General features: G+C 40.1%; 2 protein-coding genes and 10 non-coding genes across 13 annotated transcripts in view; 10 read left to right on the forward strand and 2 right to left on the reverse strand.

The window, feature by feature from the left end:
- Positions 1–10,574, reverse strand: part of ZBTB37 (zinc finger and BTB domain containing 37) — a 37,685-nt gene extending 27,111 nt beyond the window's left edge. Inside the window, 3 exon segments of the mRNA XM_051998927.1 lie at positions 7,917–8,016; positions 9,576–9,663; positions 9,666–10,574. Of these exon segments, the coding sequence (XP_051854887.1) occupies positions 7,917–8,016; positions 9,576–9,663; positions 9,666–10,497 (1,020 nt within the window). The 5' untranslated portion in view covers positions 10,498–10,574.
- Positions 10,575–12,809: 2,235 nt separating this feature from the next.
- Positions 12,810–12,889, forward strand: LOC127563627 (small nucleolar RNA SNORD74). The gene has a single exon (XR_007954068.1). It is a non-coding gene; the product is annotated as a small nucleolar RNA SNORD74 (small nucleolar RNA).
- Positions 12,890–13,634: 745 nt separating this feature from the next.
- Positions 13,635–13,695, forward strand: LOC127563674 (small nucleolar RNA SNORD75). Its single transcript, XR_007954112.1, has one exon. It is a non-coding gene; the product is annotated as a small nucleolar RNA SNORD75 (small nucleolar RNA).
- Positions 13,696–14,154: 459 nt separating this feature from the next.
- Positions 14,155–14,224, forward strand: LOC127563667 (small nucleolar RNA SNORD77). The gene has a single exon (XR_007954104.1). It is a non-coding gene; the product is annotated as a small nucleolar RNA SNORD77 (small nucleolar RNA).
- A 404-nt stretch (positions 14,225–14,628) lies between these two features.
- Positions 14,629–14,691, forward strand: LOC127563628 (small nucleolar RNA SNORD44). Its single transcript, XR_007954069.1, has one exon. It is a non-coding gene; the product is annotated as a small nucleolar RNA SNORD44 (small nucleolar RNA).
- Positions 14,692–15,084: 393 nt separating this feature from the next.
- LOC127563668 (small nucleolar RNA SNORD78) lies at positions 15,085–15,148 on the forward strand. Its single transcript, XR_007954105.1, has one exon. It is a non-coding gene; the product is annotated as a small nucleolar RNA SNORD78 (small nucleolar RNA).
- A 518-nt stretch (positions 15,149–15,666) lies between these two features.
- LOC127563603 (small nucleolar RNA SNORD79) lies at positions 15,667–15,747 on the forward strand. Its single transcript, XR_007954045.1, has one exon. It is a non-coding gene; the product is annotated as a small nucleolar RNA SNORD79 (small nucleolar RNA).
- Positions 15,748–15,953: 206 nt separating this feature from the next.
- On the forward strand, positions 15,954–16,036 carry LOC127563632 (small nucleolar RNA snR60/Z15/Z230/Z193/J17). The gene has a single exon (XR_007954072.1). It is a non-coding gene; the product is annotated as a small nucleolar RNA snR60/Z15/Z230/Z193/J17 (small nucleolar RNA).
- Positions 16,037–16,320: 284 nt separating this feature from the next.
- On the forward strand, positions 16,321–16,401 carry LOC127563625 (small nucleolar RNA SNORD47). Its single transcript, XR_007954066.1, has one exon. It is a non-coding gene; the product is annotated as a small nucleolar RNA SNORD47 (small nucleolar RNA).
- A 305-nt stretch (positions 16,402–16,706) lies between these two features.
- On the forward strand, positions 16,707–16,785 carry LOC127563624 (small nucleolar RNA SNORD47). The gene has a single exon (XR_007954065.1). It is a non-coding gene; the product is annotated as a small nucleolar RNA SNORD47 (small nucleolar RNA).
- Positions 16,786–16,953: 168 nt separating this feature from the next.
- On the forward strand, positions 16,954–17,030 carry LOC127563598 (small nucleolar RNA SNORD81). Its single transcript, XR_007954040.1, has one exon. It is a non-coding gene; the product is annotated as a small nucleolar RNA SNORD81 (small nucleolar RNA).
- Positions 17,031–17,146: 116 nt separating this feature from the next.
- On the reverse strand, positions 17,147–23,499 carry LOC127562890 (heme-binding protein 2-like). Of its 2 annotated transcripts, XM_051998934.1 has the most exons (6): positions 22,847–23,499; positions 19,774–19,876; positions 19,074–19,209; positions 18,152–18,317; positions 17,794–17,986; positions 17,147–17,584 (listed from the first exon to the last, which is right to left on the reverse strand). In XM_051998934.1, exons 2-6 carry the CDS (start codon positions 19,846–19,848, stop codon positions 17,540–17,542), a joined length of 615 nt encoding a protein of 204 aa, XP_051854894.1. In that variant the 5' UTR covers positions 19,849–19,876; positions 22,847–23,499; the 3' UTR covers positions 17,147–17,539. The 2 variants fall into 2 exon arrangements, with proteins under 2 accessions (XP_051854894.1, XP_051854892.1); XM_051998932.1 differs by lacking the exon at positions 22,847–23,499 and having other exon boundaries at positions 19,074–19,863.
- Between the last annotated feature and the right edge of the window lie 978 nt (positions 23,500–24,477).

Here is a 24,477-nt window from a genome sequence, read left to right on the forward strand (position 1 = left end):
CCTATACACTTATATTATGAAAAGTTCATTGGAAGTAATCAATACATAATACTTATTGAGTTCTCACAATTCAATTGGACAATTATTGGCAGCATGTAATGGAAGGACTACTGGCTTGGGTTCCTAAGTCTTAGCTCTGACTTTCAATATGGGTATGATTCCAAATCAGTCAATCTTTCTGGCTTGAATGCTATCTGTAAAAAGAAACAAAACCACAAACATATCTCTAATAGTTGGTGGAAGAGCAAATAAGATAATGCATGTGAGAATGTTTTCTAAGATAACATAAAGATATTATAACATAAAGTATTACAATTCACTGAGGAATAATGTGGCATAAGCTGAAAAGCCAGCCTGCACATGCTGGCTACATGCCTGGGCAATTCCCTTAACCTCTTGGTGCCTCAGGTACCCTAACACTATGCTGCAAAACAGGTTCTGATCTGCATTGGCAAAGGAAATTTGGATACTTAGTCTATCAACTATCAAAATATTATAGGTTCCCTATACTAATGAAGTCATAATAGGTCTGGACCGGGAAAAAATTTTTTTAACTATTTTAAGACATGGTTCCTGCTCTTGAAATGCTTAGAAAACAATACTTAAAAACTGAGGAGATGCATATTTTTAATTGATGTTGTCAATTATCTCTTCATATTGCCTACCCCAAGACAACTGATCTTATGGAATACTGTGTGCAGACAACTATTTTCATCATATAATTTGTATATGTCATATACAGAAGCTTTAAATTAATTCAAGCAGCTGAAAGTAACGTCCAAGTTATATGACATGGTTAATATTTTTCCAATTTCCCACAGATTCTAGAGTAACATTTTCTTTGGGATTAAATTTATTTTATTACAGAGAGGTACTCAATTTAATATAAGAAAATTTGAGAAGGGATTATGATGTAAGTAGCATTTAAATTCTTTTCCTTCTAATTAGACAATGAACTCTTGGAGTTATTATAAAAGAAATTTCTTTTTCTTTTTGCTACTTATGTAAGAAGGTAATATGTAGATGATAAAAAAAATCAAGGTTAGTTTCAGAAGAAGGTTGAATTAAGGCAATTAAAAGCAGATTTTAATGGCATGGAGAAAATTTGATTTTTATCTCTTTGTGAAGGTCAAATACTAATTTAACTTTATTGTTTAGTCTACTTTGAACAACTAGAACTGAATAATGAAGTCATCTATCTATCCATTCATTTGAATGAATAGATACACACATCAGTTCTTCTCAACTGAAGGAAACTATAAGATGAAGATTGATTATTTTTTTGGAAACTATAATAATAATAACAATAATATCATGGATTTATAGAATGCTTTTTTCAAAGTGTTGCATTAAAATTTCATCATTCAGGTTTTTACTAAATTTCTCAACCCTGTTGATTTTTGTAGATATCAGAAACAGAAAAATACTTCGTTTTCTAAATGTGCAGAAAGTAACTATGTTAAGCAGAGACGAGAATGACAGTGGAAATTGGCAGGAGTGAAGTGGAAGTGCTGTAGAAGGGGAGGAGAAAGCCAAAGTTAATTACAGATATCTGGAGGACTATTTAATTTATTAATCCTAAATCCTTTTCTCTTATTTCTTCAAAAAAGTGTTGTCTAAGGGGCAGCTAGGTGGTGCAGTGGATAGAGCACCAGCCCAGAAGTCAGGAGGACCTGAGTTCAAATCTGATCTCAGACACTTAACACTTCCTTGCTGTGTGACTCTGGGCAAGTCACTTAACCCTAATTGCCTCAGAAAAAAAAAAAAAAAGTATTGTCTAATGAGACAAGTGTCTAGTAGTTTCAACAGAGGGCAGGAGAAATGAATACTGTGATGTTTAAAGTTTTGAGAGACATACTTTCTGGGTAATTTAAGCAATTAATAAAGCCAACACATTATTAATAAGAGGATGGTAATCTCTTTTAGATTAATAGTAGTGAGACTCACAGTTTATATGCCCTTCTGGGGGAGGGAGAAAGCCCTGAGAAATTATCTCTATTCAGACCCCTTCCTTCCCACAACCTTTATCTAGACAAAAGGATCCATCTCCTCCCAAGGTAGAATTGGTCCTCCCCATCTTTAAGGAACCCTCACTTGATCTGACTTTCCAATAGCCAGTCCAGCATTTCACTCCTCAGATACAAATGAGGTGTTCAAAGTCTTAGTGCAGTTTTATGATGAAACATGTTAAAAGCTATTTAAGCTATCATAGTTTAATATAGCACTAAGATTTTTGAAATATTCTCATAAAGTCTAGTTTGTCATTTAAAGCCTTTCCCAAACTGGCCCCTTCCTACCTTCCTGGTCTTCATATACTTTATTTCTCCTCTCCTCCTTCCCTTTTCCCCCTTCCCGCTCCACCCAGTCCCCACACTCTCAGAGATCTGTCTCATGAACTTCCTTGCTGCTCCTCCCTCATATGTGAGGTCTGTCTCATTCCAGAATATTCTGCTCCATCACCTCTGCTGTTCAGCTTCCCTGGTTACCTTTAAGATTCAGTTCTAGTCCCATCCTGTGCTGAAGGCCTTTCTCCCCTCTTCTCTGAGTTGGATAGTTGGTTTTTGTCCTTTCTTCTCAGAGGACTAAATGACATTGTCATGTTACAGGCGAGTTACATACAGGCGAGGCTGATAAGACTAACAGGAACTCAGAATGCTCTGCCACAGGTTGGACTCTGAACATTTGAGGTGGATTCTCTAACTCTGCGCATCTCTCAGTTCTGAGCAAATTCAATTCTGCCTTGTTCATAGAGCACAATCCTCTCTGATGACAGCACGCCATGCTGGACAGTCCTGGGCCAGTGTCTGTTATATGATCAATTCTAAAGTTTTTATGAGAGATCTTTAGAGTGTCCTTGTATTGCTTTTTCTGAACACCTTTTGAGTGTTTGCCTCGTGTAAGTTCTTCATAAAATAATTTTTTTGGCAAGTGTATATTTGGCATTCAAACAATGTGGCCAGATCAATGGAGTCATGCTCTCTGCAGTAGGGCTGGAACGCTTGGTGGTTTAGTTCAAGAAAGAAGCTCAGTGTTTGGTACCTTATCCTGCCAGGCGATCTTCAGAATCTTCCCAAGACAATTCAAATGGAAGAGATTCAGTTTCCTAGGATGGTGCTGGTATACCGTCCAGATCTCACAGGCATACAACAATGAGGTCAGCACAAAGGGTCTGTTGACCTTCAGTTTGGTGGTCAGTCTAATTCCTTTCTTCTCCCTCACTTTCTTTTGGAGCCTCCCAAACACCGAACTAGCTCTGGCAATCTATGTGTCAACCTCATTATCAATGTGGACATCCCTGGAAAGTGTGCTGCCGAGGTAAGTGAACTTTCCTACAGCATTCAAAACTTCACATCATTTGCTGTAACTGACAGCTCCATATATGGATGGTGTGGTGCTGGCTGATGGAGCCCCTGTGTTTTCTTGTGGTGTTAAGCCAAAATTAGCACCAGCAGCAGAGAACTGATCCATACTTTGTAATCAACTTCAGAGTGTACATAATCATTCGCAAATAAAAAAAAAATCATGCACCAACACTCTCTCCACTTTGTTTTTGGCTTATAGCCTTTCCAAGTTCAAGAATTTACTGGCAGTGCAGTAGTTGACTTTGATTCCAGGTATGTCCTCCTTGAAGGCATTTAACATGACTGAAAATATCATGCTAAAAAGTACGGGAGCAAAAGCGCACAGCCTTGTTTCACTTCACTGATGACTGGGAAAGCTCGAGAGCACTGCACGTTTCCCAGAGCCCAGGCAAGCATGCCGTCAGGAAACTGATGTCCTATGTTGATGTCTCCGGGCAACCAACTTTTGACACAATTTCCCATAAATTCGAGTGACTAAAAGTATCAAACGCCTCGGTCATATCTACAAACGTTGTATACAGACTTCTGTTCTGTTCCTAGCATTTCTCCTGGAATTGTTGGAGCGTACACACTGTATCGGCTGTTCCTGAGCCCTTTCTGAACCCATGCTGGTAGGTGACCTTTTTCCAGGTGTAGGAGCAGTCTATTAAGGAAGATTCTAGACCATAATAGGATTCCCCAGGCTAGGTTGGGTGGGGTCTGACCAAAATCAAGAAGAGTTAATCTATCAGTAATTCCTTTAGACTGAACTTTTAGTTTTAGTTTCAGAAGAGGAGAGCTCTGAATAGACCTCTAGATTATTGGTTATTAATAATTTCTCATAATGTACAGTATTATTTCACAAAAATTCAAAGAAGAATTAAGAGAAGAAAAACACCATAAATGAAGAGTTGAAGAATGACTAAAGTTTTAGAGCATCACTATTTTGTTTTATATTAAGTCTGAACAACTAAACACCTTAGTTGGTTCATATATATCATTTTTCCAATATGATATATCAAATCTAACACTCTAAATATAGTCTTGAAAGCCTTTCTCTCCCTTATTTTAGCTGGATAAATCATAGATTAAAAGTCATCTGGTCCCAGTTTGTTAGTTTAATTTAAAGACTTGTATGACTGAGAATTTCATCATCAACCAAAAAATATTTATTGAGTGCTTAACACAGCCTCAGTACCGTGGAAGACACAGACATGTCAAGAGGGCAAGATGGTAAAACGAAAACTGTGCTGGATGGGGAACAAATTGGCCTGGATCCCCACTCTTGCTTGACACAAACTACTAGTTACTTTTATCTTATTTGTGCTTTCCTTTTTTTAGGACAAGTTCCTGTTAGATCTCTTTTAGATCTACAATTGTGATCCTTATTGGAGAGATGGAGTAAAACACATAAAGTAACAGCAAATAATACAACACAGAAGTATTAAATTGTATGACAGAATTAGAGTAGATATTCAGAGAAAAGTGGGGCTTAGGAATGGTTTGATTTATAAGTTTATATATATATACATATATATACACACACACCCCGTATATGTTTGTATCTATATATATAAAACGTAAGTTTTACAAGGCCTCTTCTTCATTGCCTTTGTGTAAGAATTCTTAATTACCAGCAATCAAAGCCAAGTCTTACTGTGGAGTTCACTGCTTTTTATACTATATCGTCCAATCTCTACTTTTAGGGAAGAATTAATGGAGGAAGTGTACCTTGAGCTGGGCATTAAAAAATAGGACACATAGAGGAAGACAAGAGAGAGTATTTTAGAAGGGAGAAACAAATAAAAGTAGTGAATTAGGAACAAGTACAGTGTTTCTCAGAGAATGAAAAGATGATTCACCTATCTGAAATGGATAAAAAAGTAAAAAAGGAGGTAGAGACAATTTACAGAGGATCCTGAAGCCAAATAGAGGAATTTAAATGTTTTGGGAGAAAATGGGGAGCTGTTTAAAGTTTCTGAGTCAGCATAGTGACCTAAGTATAGTTTGTTTCAGCATTCCATCACCCTTAGGATCAAATATTTTCTCTAAACCTAGATAAACTATTTTGGAAGCAGCTGTTTTTGCCACCATAGTGCAGAGAGTGTTAGGCCTGGAGTCAGGAGGACCCAATTTCAAATGTGACCTCAGACATGTTCTAGCTGTAAAGTCACTTCACTTCTGATGATGTTAATGCATTGGAGAAAGAAATGGCCAACCTCCTCCAGTATCTTTGCCAAGAAAATCCCATGTATAGCATGGTCCATGGTGATGTTTGCTGAACTCTGTTTTACTACAAATTTCATTTCCTTATTTAGTTTTATTAAGAAATGGAGAACAATTCTTCATATACATATGTGCTCTTTTGATACTTAAAACCACACTAAGACTTTTGGGACATTCTGTCTATAAAGATCATCATAAGCAGCACTAGATAATTTCTAGAATTTCTTTGTAGTTTTAAATCTTGTGGTCCCATGACTTAAATCCTTAATCTTATTTCTAGACAATGTCATTTATTGCTTGTTTCTTTCCAGCCTTCACCCCCAGTTGCATCCAGTCATGAGGTTTCTTAATATATTTCTTTTTCTCATATCAATGTTTCTGTTAGGCCTTATGCCTGAAGCTATCACATTTTGCCTACCCCTTTCTTTTTAAATGTTATTGAAACTCTTCTAAGAAGTCTTTCTTAAGCAGATGAATTCATCCTATCTTTCCCCAATATTGTGACTGCGTGCATGTTATTATTCATTTGTCTCAGTTGTATTGGTTTCTTTGTGATTCTCTCCGTCCCCTCCCTCTCCCCCCCCCCTTTTTTGGCAAAGGTACTAGGTTGGTCTGTTATTTCCTTCTCTAGCTGATTTTACAAATGAGGAAACTGAGGCAAAAGGGTTAAGGGATTTGCCCAGGGAAACACTACTGATATGTATCTGAGGCTAGATCTAAACTAGAAGATGAGTCTTCCTGACTCCAGGCCTAACACTATTCACTTTACCATATGACTGTAAATGCTGGTGTGTGACTGAGTCTCTGGTCTAACTTAACTGGTCTGGTGAATGAGTAATTGTTAATGGTCTTATCTTCCTGTGAGATGTTTATTTTATTTGCTTATTAACACATTTATTTGCACAATAGTTACCTTTATACAGAAATTACATCCCTCTTTAGAGGCTTGAGAAAAAAAACATATCCCCAAATGTGACTATCACTTGAACAAAGCTTTTATTTTATAGCTCTAATTTGCTGCTGGGTTTTTTCCCCCTAATATCAGAAGAAAAAATTTTCCATGGTAATGATGGCATTTTTTTTATGATACCATAAACACAGTATGAATGCAAGTATTCAAATAACAAGCAAGCCCCCTCAGCACTCTAGTTAACTGTTTAAGACTGAAGCTTGAAAGCCAGGTGCCAATCTGCACTGGTAGATGTAGTTTCCTCACTGTGAGGTGAGGAACTCACTGTGAGTTCCCCATACCAAAACACAGGTTTAGTAAAAGAAATGAGGTTAAATCAATAACTACAAATTGAACAAAATATTAACTGTGTGCTAGAATTGATAATAATGCACATTTATTTGGAACAACAAGGTTTATGAAGCATATCCCTCACATTTTTTTAAGGTAGGCTAGCAGAATCAACATACATCTAAAGAAGCTGAAGCTCATAAACAGGAAATGGCTTGCTTAGGATCACACAGCTACTACATGCTGAAGTGCAATAGGAAACCTAGTCTCTTGATTGCAAGTCCAGGATTCTATTCACTGCCTCTCATTTGTAGTTCTCATTTCTCACAATGTCTTAAATGAAATTATTAAAACAAACAATAACAACAAAAACTCCATTGCTTCTCTAAGTAACTAGCCAGAGAAGAATGACAAAACAGCTCAAAATTCATTCTATGTTTTCACTTGGCACATGCTTCTTCCAGTCCTCAGTTGGCCTACCATATGAGATACCATTTCAGATATAAGCAATGAGTTCAACATTTGTACAGTGCTCACTGGTCAAAAACAGAATGATGTTCTGTGGCTAAATATAAAGAAAACAGAAGACATGGTTCCTGTTCTCTAGTATTTTACGATTTATTCGAGTAGGTAAGTCTAATACAAATAAGAGTATACAAAAACATGAATTGCAAATACTTAATAAAGATCTTTTCATTCATTCATTCATTTAAACGCACAACCAATTAGAAAAGCCATTAAATCCTGCTCTCCTTGGTTGTACTTTGTCAGAAGTTGGTTTAATTTTTCCTAGGATACAAGCTGTCCCTGTATTCCACAAGAAATGCTACACTGTATTCCTGCTTCTTGTTTCCAAACTTCAACCTTCACCAAAAGAACATTTTTTTGAGTGTTGCAGAACAAGTGTTTGGCAATAACAAGAGAACATTAAATATAACATTTAAGATTCCCTTTCCTTTCAACCTTTATTTTTCCAGTAATTTAAAAACGATGTTAACCAAAGATTTCCCAAGGTGATTAAAAGAAATACAACTAAAAAAGATAACACTGTACTTGCTGAAATGCACCCTTGAATTTCAATGAAGTTCTTCAGATCTGTCACTACATACCTGGGAATTGGGTTGCTTAGGCTCATCCATTCTCCCAGGAGATTCACTGCGGGCTCGGTGTCGCTCAGTCAGGGTGACAACACTGCCAGAAGGGCTAAATCTGTCGACAAAGGAGCATAAATGGGGTAACAGAAAAGTACGGTTAAAAAACTTCCAAGTGATGAGGTAATTTCCTTAGCTTATGGATAATGAAGGGGAAGACATATGGAACAGTATGATGATTTTCAGCATAGTAATTAAGAAATGCTCACACTGGGTCCATTTTGATGAAGTTAAAAAATCACCTTTGGTCTCATAAATCAAAGAAAAACCATTTTGCAGAATAAGAGATCAATGGTACATAATGACCTAATGGCACTGAGGCACAAAATATAAGTAAAATCCTTTTGTCACAACAACAGTCCTAGAAAAAAACTAAGAAATCTGTAATATGATTCAATGAACTAAAATTAAAGCTAGGTCTATAATTCTGAGCCTATTATTGGTCTGTGTGTCCCATTACATTTTAAATTAGTAAGGGAGCAAATACTACCAACTTATATTTTAAAAAATGAATGATAGAAGCTAAATAAAATTCTAGGTCACTTGGATTAAAACCCCAGATACTTTTATCACTGGCCAAATCTTGGGGCATAAAAATCAGAATGGTCAATTAAAAGTGCTATTTACATATCTATATGCTGTCCATGAGTAAAGGAGCAAAAGAGAGAAAATATCTAAAATGTTATTAAATGAAGACATGAGAGGTCATGGATGGTCATCTGCATCTATATGACACTTATTGATCTTTGCAACAAGGTCTTAACAGGCCAGTAATATGTTGTAGATCTTTGTTTATACAGTCAAAATTCATTTACTGACAGTAGGGGAAACAGCATAATATTCTCTTTGGATTGCATGTAACCAATCTAAATTTTGAAGGAGGATGCTTAATATACTTTCAACTCAATTCCATTATTAACACCTGTACTTCTTTTCCCTTAAAGACGTGTCTTTAGCTACTCATTTAGAAGCATGTTAAAAAGAGAAAAGTGGGGAAACAGAGAAAAAATAATGAAATGGTTAGGCCCTTGGCAGCAGTGGCCACTGATTGAGGCCAGCCAGAAAATATATTCAAATGGCAAGCTGAGAAAGAAATGGAAAAACAATCCCAGAAGAATCTCCTTGGCTTTACACTATTGCCATAGAGAGCCAAAGAATTGCCAGGACCACAGCAAAGCCTCCTCTGGAGGCGGTGGCTAAAGGAAAGCAAAGCAGGACTACAAAGGAAAGGGAAACTCCCCCAAGCCACCTACCTGTGCAATAACATACCCAGGAAGGGAAAGGCCGCCTGGTCCCCAGCTGACGGTCAGCTCCCTGCCTCGAATCCGAGGAAGCCCTGGCAATTACTGATGCTAGTGTGGCTGCAGATGCTATTCTGATTCATGGAAGTGTCTAACTTTACCATAGTTCTCACAACACTGTGAATACTTCAGGACTAGGAGCTTCCTGCTTTAAAAAAATAAGAATGCAAGTCTTTTGGCACACCTCCAATTTCCCCAACAGTCAATTCTTATTTCATCTAAGCAACAGGGAGGGAAGATGCTCTCTAAACCAGAGAGATAGCCTGGATCAGTGGTACCTGAATGACAGTCTGCAAAGGTGCAAAAGGAACCTTACCTGTCCATTTCACTGCTGGTTGGCCGAGTGGCCTTGGGCGCTGAAGATCCCAAGCCATAACTCTCTTGTGCTCCAGACCCATGGCCGTGGTGTCGATCACCATGGCGGCAACCTCCTCAGCACTACTTCCATCTTCTCCCGAGGGCTGATTCTCTGTCCCAAGCCACTCTTCCAGATTCTCAGTTTTGATCCGAACTCCTCCCAGAACTCTCACCTCGTCATCACCCCGACCCCCCCGGTCGGCTACCCCCGTCTCCACGTACCACTGTCCTGCTCGGTTAATCCGAAGAATGGGCTCCCGGCTTTCCACGTCAGAACTCTGCTCAATTATCTGGGGGCTGGTTGATTCTTCGGGGGGACTTAGCTCTCTGATGTCCAGCACCGTGCTAACTTGGCCTCTTCGGCTCCCCTTTGGTGTATTGTGACGTGGGCTGAGGGGGCGGTTTAGATTGGGAGTGACTCTGTGAGATTCCGGGGGTCTCTCCTGATGCTTTGTCCTTGTCTGTCCTAATTCTGCCTCAACTTCTGCTACATTAATTTTGAAATGTATACCCTCCAGGATCTGTGTACATTTGTCTATGATGTGCTGCATCTGTAGGAAACTGGCAGCCGTAAGGTAGCTGATGATATCTGCCAATTGTAGACAGATCCTCCCAGTGTAACAAAATGAAAGGAGTTGCTCAAAAACAGTTGGATTCTTGATGACCGATATAGACACAGTGCTCATCTCATTCAAGGACATATGGTCCCGGAAATAGGGCGAGCTGGCAGCCAACACAACTTTATGAGCCCGAAAAGCCTGTCCTTGCACATTGACCACAATATCACAGAGACGCCCCTGCATGCGCAGCTGGTTGAGGTGGCTCAGGACTGAGTTGCTAAAGTCAGGGATCTCCAATTGTATGTTCCCACCTTTCTCCATGTTGTGCCTGATGGAACAGGCTTTCAGCCCTGCTGAAAGAGGAAATAGGAATAATGACTACGAATCATTAATTTCATTCCCAGTGAGCTTTATACCACAATATTTGAAAATTTTACTTCTCAAAAAAATAAAATTACTTTTCCTAGATCTAAATGGGAAAATAGCATTATCAGGAGGTAAAGTCCACTTCTCCAAGTTTGTGGTTAGTCACTGTGAAACTTGAAAAAGAAACTTTGGACTTATATTAGACTATCTCTAGGTTATGATGACACTACTTTTATTTATTAAGTTTATGTAGCTTCAGCTTAGAATCAAGAACTCGAGAGAAAGAATAAAACATTTAAATGTTTGACTTTTCAAATATGTATATTTTAATTTTTTCTAGACAAAAATGGAGAAAATTTTTTTTTGGAGGGAGGGGGATTTGGGGTCCCAAAAATAACCAAGGATACCCCCCAAAATTGGAGTAAATTCTAATTAGCTAAGGTCGGCACATAAAATGTGAACATTTTATTACAATCCTCACCCTACCTAACTATATGGTAGTATGACTAATAACCTATTTAAAGCTATGCCAGTTTTCCCAAGTAAACCAGCCAGCTCCTGAAAAAGCTGGCTTGGGACACAAAGGCAAGAGTAATCTTGTTTTAGGAAAAGTGCCATAGGTAACTGGAGTGCACAGTGAGGATGAAGCGGGCTGGTCTCGAGCTCTCGGCTCAGAGTTTATAGGACGAGGCGCCTCGGCCCGGGCCAGTACTTGTCAGTTCACAGGTGGGGGGCAGCTCTGTGTGTGCACTGCCTACCTGCCTGTCCTCGGCTAGGGGGGCCCTCCCTCCTGCTCTGCCCGGGGTGCACGGAGAACTACCTATGTGGCCGACCCCTCGGAGCCAACTTGACCTCCCCTTCCCCAACCAAGTGGTGTTTGTTTTGAGACATGTAATTCAGAGAGAGCCCGGCCAATGCCACTCGGAATTCAGACGTGTTTATTTTGGAGCCCACACCAGCGCCTTTGGGTGAGCTGGTGCTCGTTTCCTCGTTCCAGCAGCTCCCGAGTGGGGCGGGAGGAAGCCCCACGAGAAAAGTCTGTCTCTCCCTTGCGTGGCTGGGGGTCCCGCGGGGCCACGGACTTGTGCTCAGTTTGCAGATGGTTGGAGTGGGCACGGGGGCACTGGGAGAGGTGGGCAGCTGGGATGGTGGGCACGGGGGCGGGTCTGCCAGGGAGGGGAAGGGGGCGTTCCCCCGGAGCGGGTCCAGCGGGGGTGGGGTGGGGTGGGGTGTGGCTGCAGGGGAGCGGTGCCCGCCGGCAGCCGTGGTGGGTGCGAGTCTCGGGGGTCTAGAGGGAGGGGCCCCGAGTGGGGGGGGGCGGGTCCGCCTGCTCACGGGGCTGAGAGGAGGGGGTGGGGTGGGGAGAGAAAGGTCGCCCCTAGCTCCGGGGTCGGGGCCCTCCTGGGCTGGGCTGAGGGGGGGCACGGGGGCGGGGCGGATCCGAGCGGGCCGAGGGTGGGAGGGGGGAGGCCAGGACAGAGAGTCGGGGCCCGGACCCCGCCGAGGAGCAGTACCTACCTCCGGGGGTGGAAATGGGCCGGAATGGGCCGGAACACCGTCCCGGAAGTGAAACCCCCCGCCCCCTCCCCCCGAGCGGGCGACGTGCCGGAAGGAAATCACTCACCCTTACACCGCCCCCCATCCTCCTCCTCCTCCTCCTCCTCCTCACTTGCCCCCTCCCCCATTCTACTCCTTTCCCCCTCCCCCTTCCTCCGTTCTCCGCCGCTCCTCTTCCCAGGCCACAGCCCTGTGTCACGTGTCCCCCGGGAGTCCCGCCCTCCGCTGCAGGCTGGAGGAGGGGCCACGAACGCTCGGACCAGTCGAGTCGGGAGGCGGGGAGGAGCAGGTGGATGAGGCGAGAGGAGAGGCTAAGTGACGTCCCAGCCTTCAGTTCCCGCTCTTTGGCTGGGGGGCGGGGCCTAAGTTGAAGCCGACGAGGGCGTCATGACGTCACACCGCCTTTATATAAGGGGCCTCGCGGAGGCTTTTCGTCCTTTCCACAGCGGCGACGCTTCTTTGCTGTAGGTAAGTCCTACTGCAGTTAACATGGCCCGGTCTTTGGGGCCTCACGACTTTGGTGTCAGCCTGCACCCAGGCCCTCGTCCCGGGAGGAGACCGTGTCTTGGAGCAAACGTTGGATGGTTCCGGAGTGGGTTCGGGACTATGGGAAGCGTGGTCTCTCGCTCTCGAAAAGCCTCTGCGGCGAAGCTGGTGTCCTGAGGCTGCCATGGAGTTAGGGGAAGTAGGGGTAGGGCGTCTGGCTTCCAGGCCTTGCTGTGTGATGAAAGCAACGTTGGTAGGGACATCTGAAACCGCTGATGAAGGCCAACGTCTCTGATGCGGGGCCTGGGCCGCGTCCACGCTGGGATCCGAGGAGGCGGTGGGCACCACGTGCTCGTAGGCGCGCCTGGGGTAGATTGGCCGAATGCCTGGCCTTCCATTCCCCTTGAGCAGGGGGTCGAGCGGAATTCAAAAGATCCTTTCCGCGGCTTTTTTCTCCATGACGTAATTTGGGCCTTAGAGTGTAAGGACAGAAAGGAAACTAGGAGTAGCGTTTGGCAATTTTTGCCGACTAAAATGAGTCTTAAGCATTTTTACTGCATATCGATCAGCATACTGATCAGTGAATTTAAGACGTTCGTTGCCACTGAGGTTTGAAATGTAATTTTTTGAGTCCTTTGCATGGATTGATTTCCACAAAATTTTTATTTTTAAGGCAATGGAGTTCGGGAAAACGGAAGCATTATCCTTGATGTCCTTAAAGGTAAGCTGCCTGCCCAAGATGGATCTGGGGAGGGCGCCGCCTGCTGTAATAAGTTATGCAAGGTGCTTAAGTTTGCCGAGTTCCGGTAAACATCTTATGTTAACTAGGATCTAATAGGGGGCCAGTTCACTGTCCCTCAGACTGGTGGAAGGCCGGACTAGAGTAAAAGCAAAAACTTTGTTTTGTGGCCCTTAAAGAAACTTCATAAGCCCTGGGTGAGGGGGATAAACGTCCTCAGCTGCTGTATCTGGCCCGCGGGCCGTAGTTTGAGGACCTCCTCTGTAAGGCCCGTAGTGTCGGGAAGGTTTCCACGTGCCCGAAGTTGCTAAGCCTATGATGGTTTAAGAGTAGTGGACAGAAATAATTTCTGACAACATCATGCTGAGGCTTTAATGTTGAGGGACAGGAATTTCATTCAATTAAGCTCTTTGGGATATTTAATCCCTTTTTTCCTCCTTTACATTGCAGTTATGTATCATGGTTGGAGATGCTGTTACTGCCGTAAGTGTTAAATTTAATTGAATATGATACAGCTTTGGGAAGTGTCTTGCCATTTTGCATTTGGCCCAACCTCAAAGTTGTTAAACGTATTGAGTAACTGTGCCTTAATGATGAGTTTTTATTTGCTACTCTTGATCACGAATATGATGAGAGTTATTACCACCTTTTTCTTACACTGAAGCACTCAAACTATACAATTTGAAGATGTATACACAAGAAAATTGTTATTCACTGTTGTTTATTTCTCTCCCTAGGCTCCAAAGTATTACAGTCACAGGCAAACAGGTAATTTGCTTAATTGTCTTAAATATTCACTGTCTCTGAAAATTGACATAACAATAAAGCAGATACTATGATGGTTGCATAGTTCAGCAGATAGAATAATGAAGAATATATACCTTATTGTCTGATGTGTCTGTCCTATAAAAAACATTTTGCTAAAAATTCTACAATTAAAGATATAACCTTTGAATTTTTTTTTTTTCCTTTTGTCTTTAGGGACTTGTCAACTGGACATAAGAAATGGTAAGGCCTAAAGCCATTTAAAGGCTCAGAGAAACTGAGGTCCTACTTCTAAATGATGAATTATTGTACTTTGAAATAAGATTTTTGATTTTGGATAAAATGCACTGCAGTTTATTTCTCAAGAAGTCTAAGGATAAAAATATAAGAAACGGATTAATTGTGTCTTTGTCAGGTTTTGTGTAATTTTTGCAAAAATAAATTATAAAATGTTACCATTTCATTTCCTATTAACTAGGCAATAAAAAGGGTGTTCATAGTCAAATTTCATAGGGAAGTTAGTTGAGTGGTCTCAAAAGCCTGTATGATGATAAGCCAATAGACTGACTTTATCATGAAGGTCTAATTAGCTCTAACTGATTTCAGGCGTTGTTTTAAACTTTCAATACTTGATCTCATTTGACTTTTATTTAACGAAAATCGGTCTCTTTTAGGTACCACCTGAATCTTGAAGATTTTCCAGTTGGATTATTTTGTGAGTGAATATTTTAAGAATTATCCATTTGAGCTAAATTAACAAAAGTGTGCTGGTGAGGGAAGAGTTGGTTTTAGATAATAACTATCAATTTTAATAACTATCAAGTTTAGTTATTGAGATAGTTGTTAATCATGCTGGGATTTATTTGTAAAATAACTTTGGGATTGCCTACCATAAGATTACTTGAGATTTCAAAAAGCATTTTTAATTAATAGCAATATATTCCATTTGGAATTTGGGAAATGAAACAACCATTTTAAAAATTACTTAACAGGGTTTATAATGATGTCTTCAAATGTCTGACCTGAAGTCAGCATGTAGACAAATATAGCACTGAAGTGCCCTGTAACAAATTGAGCACGACCTTTATTTCTCTATGATAAAATTACATTTAATTAATTAAACTTTTGGTTTAGGTTTGCCTTGTCCAGATGGTGTGATTCACTTGAAAATGGGTAAGGAAAAAATTTTGTTAACTTGGTAACTTTGGGGAAATTATCGTAGCTGTTATTCAAGTACTTCTATTTCCTAGTTTAAAGAATAACCTTAAATATTTTCCTTAATGCATAGGGGAGGAGTGAAAGTAGTTTAGTACTTGGTTAGGCTTACTTTAGTGTGCAAACTAGATTGTTGGAGTTGACATTTTAAAATGTGTGCCATTTTCTACGCCTTATATAGAAAAGATTTTTGCATGTGTAAAGTTTTGGGGTAGGAAGTGATGTTTAAAAAAGCAGGTACCAAAAGTTTGTTCTATTAGATCAATCAGTGAGTAGGACAAAATTCCAAATATCAGACAACTTGATTCTAATATTGTCAACCTATAAAAGGTTATGCTCCTGTTGAGTTCATTCATGATGTGTACTGTTAGTGATGATTTATATATTAAAACAATGGGAATCTCTCTGAAAGAGAATGAGGATTTTCTTTTTCTGAAACAGTACAGATTTTGAAAACATTATTTAGATGAGACATTTTGGCAAGATTTTAATTTCCTGTTATTTTTTGCAGATGAAAAATGAATTGTCAGTATCAATAATGGTCTTGTCCTGGGCCAAAAATGAAGATGCTGAAGAGGTGATTATATTTTAGTTTAAGATTTGAGAAATTTCAACTAGGTTACAATATGCTAAAAGTGGTGTCTCAAAGTGGATATGATGATGATAACATAGTTCAGCAGATGTATGGTGATGAATACTGATTTTGTCTTTCGCTCCTATCTGATGTATCTGCTATTGAAGACACCAAAACTAGCTGTAAAATCACTGACTACCAAATGTTCTTTTCATTTGAAAGTTGTAAAGAGGTGGCACATGTATTTTTTTTTTTTTGTTGCCCATAGTAAATATTTTTAGAATGGGATTTTGAAACGTGGTTTTCTTTGGATAATTTTGGCGTCATCCCCTGATTACAATGTGGCTTTTCTTTTTTCAGCATAAAATGGGGATTGGACAAAATACTGGTAAGTTAAATCATTTTAGTTTGTCCAGTTTGAGATTTTTGAGTGTGTGTTTGTAACCAGTGATGCAAAAGATTCTGCCAAATGACAGGATAATGATTTTAATCATAAACCGTTCCATTTTTTAAAACTGAGGTTACATTTGGAAACTGGAATGCAGTAGCATCTTACCAAATTACTAAGAATTTTATGTAGTTATAATGGCCTATATTTCTAGCATTTCTAGTCACACTGCAAAAAGAGTTTGGGAAAGTGTAAGATAAGAAGAGATGACAAAATAGAGAATTTCTCTGCTTTAGGGGCCAAATGTCGAAGTTGCAACCTTATAAAGTTTTGTCATCCTTTTATAGATTTGGCGAGAATCGGGAACCCGAATGCTATGGAAGTTACAGGAAGGTAAGAACTTTTTACTTAGATTTTGCAGTTTTGGGTGTGGAAATGGTAACCAATGATGTTAATGATTCTGCCAAATGAAATGGCAATGATTTCACCCATAAACCGTTCCACTTTTATTCTGAGGTTATCATGAAAAATCAATGGTTTTGCAGGCATTCAAGATCTTTAGCTCATTTCACATTTCTTTGCCTCTTACACAGGTTATACTTGTAATGAACCATCAGAAAATGAGACTGGACTGCTGGCTTAAGCCTCAAGTAAGTTAAGGAGGGGAGCAAAATCAAGCCTTTTTCATTAAAATATGATGACATCATCCTTTACTTGAACTCTCTCACTGATTAAGTGATGAGAAACTAAGGTCTGATAATTAACAAAATTTGGAATATCATTCTTGTAAATTTTTTTTTTAAACTAAGAATGGTCTTTTTGTATTACAGGTTAGGAACTTTAAGGGGACCTGAGCAGAACAAAACGCCAGTATGCTGTGTTGAATTGTACTCAACATAACTTTAATAAAATGGTATTGTACATTATTTGCTGTCATAATCTCTTTAAACAGATGAATTTCCAGATAAAAACCACTTAGCTCACTTAGCACCATTACTATGGCATCCACACTAGATTATGAGGTATATTTGGAAGGAAAGAACATTAAGAGTGTATTCATGAGCCCAACTGAGCTTAGTCATTTTAATTGAAAGTTTTTTTTAAAGTAACTAAACAATTTTTCTTAGCAAGAAAGATAAGAGTTTAAGTTTGTAGAAACTACCTATTGGCTCATTTGGCAAGAAAATAACTAAAAAGGAATGGCAGATCCATGCAGATATTCCCAGGGTGTAAATCAATGGCAGTTGAGGTCAGTGCCCAGGTTTCCTGTCCGTTAGACTAGGAGTTTGCCAATTTTTCCCAGGAAGTTCTTCGCCATCTGTAACTCGAAAAATTTTCCACAAAATTATTTCTTGTGCTTTGCTTTACTCCCTACCTATTTCCTATAACTATATTTGAGTTGCAGCTTTAGGAATTGGAAATAAACCCATTGATGGCTTCACTGGTTTTCTCCCCCATTCCACCCCCCCACATAGGACAAGGTATAGTTGCATGTGATTTAAGTCAGCACAAATATTTAGCCCTTACCCATAACCCTTCTATTTCTTCTTTCTTGAAATACCAAACTTCATTATGTCTGTTGAAGAGTCTAAAAGGACTGTTATAGCCAGCAGTATAGTAGAAATCAGAGTGAAAAGATTGACCCTCTTTCTGCAGAGTATCTGCTAGAGCTTTGGCTTCTTTGCTGAATTTTTCTGCAGAAGCAAATCCTCCAAATGATCTGCAATAAGATGAAAAGATCTTTTACTTCAGGCATAGCATCTTAAATTGACATTCTTTGGGGGAATTAGGTATTGATTGTACAATGTAGGGTGAAGTCCTGATGACCCATTGTACTTGCATGTCAAGGGGGTCTCTACCTCACTGAAGTGGAAACAAATACTACCTGACAAAAATGGTTGCTCCTTTCCTCTCCTCAATGAACACATCCGGGTCTGTGGGCTCTGGTGGAGAATTCTGATGCTTAGTTGGTACAAAGAAGGAAACCTTGTATTCAGTGGTGCCAGGCTGCACCCGGCAGGTTACTGGCACTGTCATCTCAATCTTAGTCTCTGGTAAGAAAAAACTCAATAGTGATCTACATGGATCCTGCTGAAACCACGAAAGGGAATTAGTTGTAGAGGCTAAATCAATGGCCTGTGTTGGATGTCTTCAAGAAGTAGATGATAAAAGGGATATAATTATGTTTTGGTGAATCATTTGTACTGGAATTTGGGAAGATAATTAGAATAGTACAGTATAGGATACATGTGTTCATGTAGAAAATAAACATTTGCACTAGGCCTTCTTGTTCAGGAAAGTTAGTCCAACCTCACAAAAGACCAAGTTGTTGGAAATTGCAAAAGTACCAACCTGATACAAGCTGTGAGGCCAATTTGTAGAATGTAACCCAAAATAGCTTAGTACTCTAACCCAATATTGCCATGAGTATAAAAGAAGCTGCACTTGCATTGTTGAGCCTCAATTTGGATTTAGATCAATGCAGTAATTGGGTTAGTGTTAAACTTTGGATGTGATGGGAAATGTTGGGGCAGCCTACCTAATGAGAGCTTAGCAGTTACAGCTTAGGGCACTCAATTACTGGTGACTGCCTTAAGCTAGATCAACTAATTGCAAAAGCTGCGTTCTGACAATGGTGGCAAGAGAGCAGGGTAAATACTGAGATTGTGCCATCCCAATGGCCATGAAAACTTGACTAGCCTTTGGTATAGTTGGTCTTATCTGTGGAGCCTAACTTGATGTAGGAATACCAGCTACAATGGTAAAGTCATTCTGGGTACAGTTTGGGGAATTGAAGAGCTGGATACCTGTCTCATTCTCTCCCTGGATGTAGTGGAAGAGTTTGCTGAACCCTTGACGAAGGGCCTCCTTCTGGCTCTCACCTTTGATCACAGTGCTGGCCCATAAACCAGCCTCATAATGCCGGAGTTCACATCCGGGCACCTGGGAATACAACCATCTTTCAGGATGTGCTCTGGTGGGCAACCATTCATTTGAATTTATGGTCAGAAGTGGCCTTGACATACCAGGTTCCCTACCAGATAAGCAAGGTTTGACAGCTCAAGCTACAGCTTATCTCGTATACAGACACCCATGAACAAACCTTGCAGCTAAATGCCCAGTACCACATTGGTTAACCAGTTTGTATGTGACTGATGAACTACTTCAAGAATGGATACAAGTGAGGTCTTGTGGTAGAGGAAAAAAACAAGTCAAGGGACAATTAGGGTCAAAAAGATTGCTTTATCTTGACTTCCTTAGCCGGAGTTAGGTTCTGTCTAGTCAAATTCCCAACATCCATCCCTTGGCCATCAGGATTTTGGCCAGCACCATCCCTGCTAAATCTTGATGCTAAAATTACTGAATATGTAGACCACCACCAGGGTTCTAAACTGCAAGCCCAGGATCCTTGCATTTGCTCCATCTCTTCAGAAAACTTGGTAAGTCTGAAGTTACATTTCACTTCCCACCATAATTACCTCCACCCCCAAAACTGGCAGTATTTACCGCAATCTCTGCTGGGCTCCACTGAGGCGACTCCCGGTTCTGGGACAGCAACGTCTTTTTTAGGGATCTGATCATGGCCACACCAGAGCCTAAGGGGAGTCGACTGAAAGAACAGGCACAGAGAAAGGAGGTCTGACATCTTGGGAACTGGAGAAGGGGCTCTTGTAGAATTATTTCTCAGCATATCAAAAGAAATGCCTGACTGTCCTGTGCACTAAAAGGAATAGTTGTGATTGTGGGTAAACTTGGTGATCTTTGAGAAAGCATTAGGAAAGCGTCTTAAGGGTTGAAGAGAGGGATGAAAGAATTTTTTAACATGGGGAAAAGGTGGCTTCTGCAAACTAGTTTAATAAAAGTAGTCAGAGGTGGAATATTAAATAGATGATTTGTGAGCACATAGAAGAAAATAGGTGTTTGCTGGCAGCCAGAATGTTTTGTCATCCCCCAACATGTCTATACTGCTACATTGCTAAAATATGGAGTACTTGAATACCTTGAAGAAGATGAGGAAACTAGTCATTTGGAGGATAATAGAGGTGACTAGCTTAACTGTTTCAGGCTCAGCAGATGGGTTCCTAGCCCCACCTCTGAGGTGCAAACACCTCTGAGACAAGTCTCAACTTCTAAATTAACCCATCTGTAAAATGAGAATAATGGCACCTACCTCCCAACAGGCAGAAAAATGATTTGACAGTCATGTGCTACTGCTATCACCACTACTACTACTCCCTCTCCACTAACATCACCACCACCATTTATATAGCACTTTAAGATCTGAAAAGTGCTTTGCAAATCTTATTTGATCTTCACCACAACCCTAAAGAGTAGGTGTTATCCTTATTTTATTTGTGAAAAAAATGACAGGCAGAGGTCAAGTGACTCACCTAGAATAATACTCACAAATTTGTAGTTACTCCTAAGTTCAGAGATATTTTTGAGAGCACAATCAACTTTAAAAAAAAAAATAAATTGGGACTGTGGACTGAAACTAATAACTTATTGCATTAGGACTTTTAGTATAATCTGTAAAATGTCAGATTCTGCATTGTATTGAGGCTGCTTTCCGAATGGCATAAATAACAGGACAAGGAGAAAGCTTGATTTCATTTGAAAAAGACATGGGCACTTTGAGGAAGGAATGTGGCATATAATATTGGATAGAGTTCTATTTTTTTTTTTGTTTGGGGGAACACATTTTATTTTATCTTTAAAAATATTTGTTTTTAGCATTCTTTTAAAATTTTGAGTTCCAGATTCTCTTTCTCCCACTTTTCCCCAACACACTGAGAAGGCAAGCAAGCTATTTAACACTTACACACGTGAAATCACATATTTTCAAACTAACCATATCACAGAAAAGCAAAACAAAAACCAAATAAACCATAAAGTGAGAAAATTATACTTCAGTTTGTACTCAGAGTTCATCAGTCTCTTTCTGGAGGTGGTTAACAGTTTTTCATTGTGATTTCGGAATTATCTTGGATCACTGTACTGATCAATAGCCAAGTTTCTCAGTAATCATCATTACAACATTGCTGTTATTGTGCACAATGATCTGTTCTCACTGCACTTTGCATCGTCTTGTCATGTTTTTTTTCTTCCTGAACCGCACCCCCCTCATAATTTTGTAACTCCATCACACTTCTCATGTCAAAACTTGTTCAGCCATTCTTCAACTGATGAGCTTCCCCTCAATTTACAATTATTTACTACCACAAAAAGAGCTGCTATAAATATTTTTGTCCACATAGGTGCTTTTCATTTTTCTTTAGTCTATTTGGGGTAATTGTGGTATAATCCTTTGGGTGTAGTTTCAGACTATTCTCCAAAATAGTTAGACCAGTTACCTATTTTCTTTCATCCCCTCCAACATTTGTTATTTCTTTTTCTTTTTCTTTTAAATAACTTTTTATTGATAGAACTCATGCCAGGGTAATTTTTTACAGCATTATTGAATGGAGTTCTAACCCTGGTGGTTTGGATCAATTTTTCTTATGCGTAATGTTCAATTAATAGATGAATGTATGCATATAAGACAGAAAGTTTATAGCCAGAAATGATGTAAAAGTGAAAAAAAAAAAGACTCATCGTAGAAAGGACTTTGGAGATATTGATTATATGTTAATTGACCACAAGATAGCAGTATGATGCAGCTCTTGTAGAAAGGAACATTGGTCATTTAAGAACAAACCAAACCCATAGCTTGTAATAACTCTATATATGTAATGTATTCTTCTCTCCCTAGTCTTGCATATGTAATTCCATGTTATAAAATGAATGTGGAAATAGAGTCAATTCTTGCTTGGTGGCCAGTGTTAGTTTATGGATTCTCTTCTAGTGAAAGGGACAACAGATAAGCAGAGCTTCGTCAGGAAAAACTACCTTGCCAGCCAAGTTGACTGCCAACTTAAAGGAGATGGGACAAAGCACTCACTAGCGTTTGAGAGAAGATGGTGTAGGACAAAGTTTTAATAGGATCTATTATACCACTATTTCTTTCCAGCTTTCTCTCTTGTGAGAATCAAATGATGTCTAACAAGAGTTTATGAAAATTCATTAAGATCAAGGATGTAGGGGTGGAAAAAGGCCCCTTAGAGGTGGGTTATCTCGCCCAATTACAAATGAAATAGGCCTGAAGAGACAGAGTCCTTTGCTCAAGTTCATATAAAAATCATGAGCCTAGACCCACAGGTTTCATTTAGTTGTCTTGTTGCTATTATTATAATTGTTATTTTTACATAAAGCAAGAAATGAATATATTGTTTCTCAGAATTGTGCATAACTAGAAAGATAGTTGAAGAGGCCATAATGATAATCTCAATGCTAAAATTTCAATTCAGCCATCAGGGAAGCTGATCAGTCTAATTTAGTTGGGAAATTTTATGTATTTGGCTTATTAACCATACTTTTGAAACAGCCTTCAAACAATTTTCAGTTTCAAAGCTTTCAAAGACCCCAAGGTCTTGTAATGTCCATGACTGCCTTTTCCTTCCTTTCCCTTTTTTCCTCTCCCTCCCACAACCTATCCTAATGCCTAGAATTGGAAAGAGATTAAAGAATTGTAAATACTTACATCTGAAAATGCTTCAAGTTCCCTGGTCTGTTTTCCAAAGTGCAAATACATACCCAGATGTACGTATTCGACTATGGATGAGAACACTTAGGTCACTGTTGCAGGACTAGGACACTCCTTCCATTTTTCTATTGGTGCAAACTGTTATAAGAGCCAAAGTATTTGAAGCACCAGCACCCACATATGGCCACTCTGGGTTGGGATGCCATCTGTTTAATTAGTGGAGCCTGAAACAAAGCCTATTGCCATGGACATTAAGAGGAGCACAAAGAGTGGATTTATGTGTTGTATTCAAGCATCAAGATTCAGAAATAATAGATTGCTTCTGTTCATCTCTAAGTAATGTTTGCCCATTAGGATATAGATGCCACTGCCTTTCAAAGGATCAACTCCCAAGTTTTCATTTTTTTCACAGTGCTCCTGACAATTTTCTAAGGCTAAACTGCAGTGCACTTGAAGCTGCCTCTTGATGTGTTACCTGGACCAATGAAATGAGAAGGTCTGGATAAACAAGGGTTTAAACTAGATTGCTCCGAAAAATAAAAAAAGACTTGAGACAGGAATCTGGACCAAGAGTTTTTCAGTTTGACTGGCTCTATGGGAGCTACTTTACTCTAAAAAGGGAAAAATAAGAAGCATTTATATAGACTCTATTATGTGCCAAGCTCTATGTGAAGTGCTTTTTTAGGGACTGGCTGGGGGGCGGGGGGTTGTGGAGAGAAGGAAGGGGAAGGAGCAATTAGGGACTTTTCCAAGGTCATAAAGCTGGATTGGAACTGGCCTGACTCCAGGGCCGCATTAAATACTTTTTACAAATATTTCTCTTTTGATCTTCACAAAAACTTGGCAAGGCAGATGCTCTTATAGTCCCCATTTTATAATTAAGGAAATGGAAGCAGACAGGTTAAAATGACTGGCCCAGGGTCACACAGCTAGTGTGACTGAATCTGAACTTGGGACCACCTGACTCCAAGCCCACTGCTCTATCCTAGCCAACTGTAGAATGACCCATACTCAATTACTAAGAAAACACCTTCAGAACTGACTCACAGTGACTAACAACGAGCTGAGACTAATGATGCAGCAGGTTTCTCAGCTCTTTGCAGGGAGGTGATGGCTGTCGCCCTTTGATTTTCAAGAGGACCAGTGACATTCTCGACTTGCGCATGAATCTTATTTAAGTGAGGCAGCTCCGCACAAAGTTGTCCCTCTCACGCTCTTCCAGTCATTCAAGTCCAGAAGACAGAAGTCGCGTTCTGGCAGTGGCCTGGGATGCAGCGGGTGACTTGGGGGTCTGATGTCTGGCCAACCTCTATGTGCTCCACGGCGCCTGCTTCAGCTGCCTTTACCATCACTGGGACAAACTGTCCTCATCTGTTTATTCTTCAGGCAAATCTTCCCATGCATGGGGCAGATGTTCCCCTAACTCTCCAACAGTATAAGGCCTGTTGGCTATTCTCAACCTGGCTGAGCCTACCCCTCTATTACCAGGGTATAGCCTCTGCTTATGCTCTCAATTTCTTGGAGCCACAAGGGGTAGAAACAGACACCAAAGGTGAATGAACAGCCCCCAAAAGGGCTCTGCAAACCCTCCCACCAGTGTTAGTCCTCCTGAACACCCCATGTAGTGG

This window comes from Antechinus flavipes, chromosome 4 (assembly GCF_016432865.1).
Source record: "Antechinus flavipes isolate AdamAnt ecotype Samford, QLD, Australia chromosome 4, AdamAnt_v2, whole genome shotgun sequence".
In the NCBI taxonomy this organism is placed as follows: Eukaryota; Metazoa; Chordata; class Mammalia; order Dasyuromorphia; family Dasyuridae; genus Antechinus; species Antechinus flavipes.

What these genes read in the sequence shown, in the direction of transcription:
- LOC127562890 (XM_051998932.1), bottom strand. Translation starts at nt 19,290, where the DNA reads ATGTCAAGGCCACTTCTGACCATAAATTCAAATGAATGGTTGCCCACC. An exon ending in GGAGCAACCATTTTTGTCAG is followed by an intron (nt 17,987 to 18,151) that starts GTAGTATTTGTT and finishes ATCTTATTGCAG; the next exon opens with ATCATTTGGAGGATTTGCTT. An exon ending in AAGAAATAGAAGGGTTATGG is followed by an intron (nt 17,585 to 17,793) that starts GTAAGGGCTAAA and finishes TTCGAGTTACAG; the next exon opens with ATGGCGAAGAACTTCCTGGG.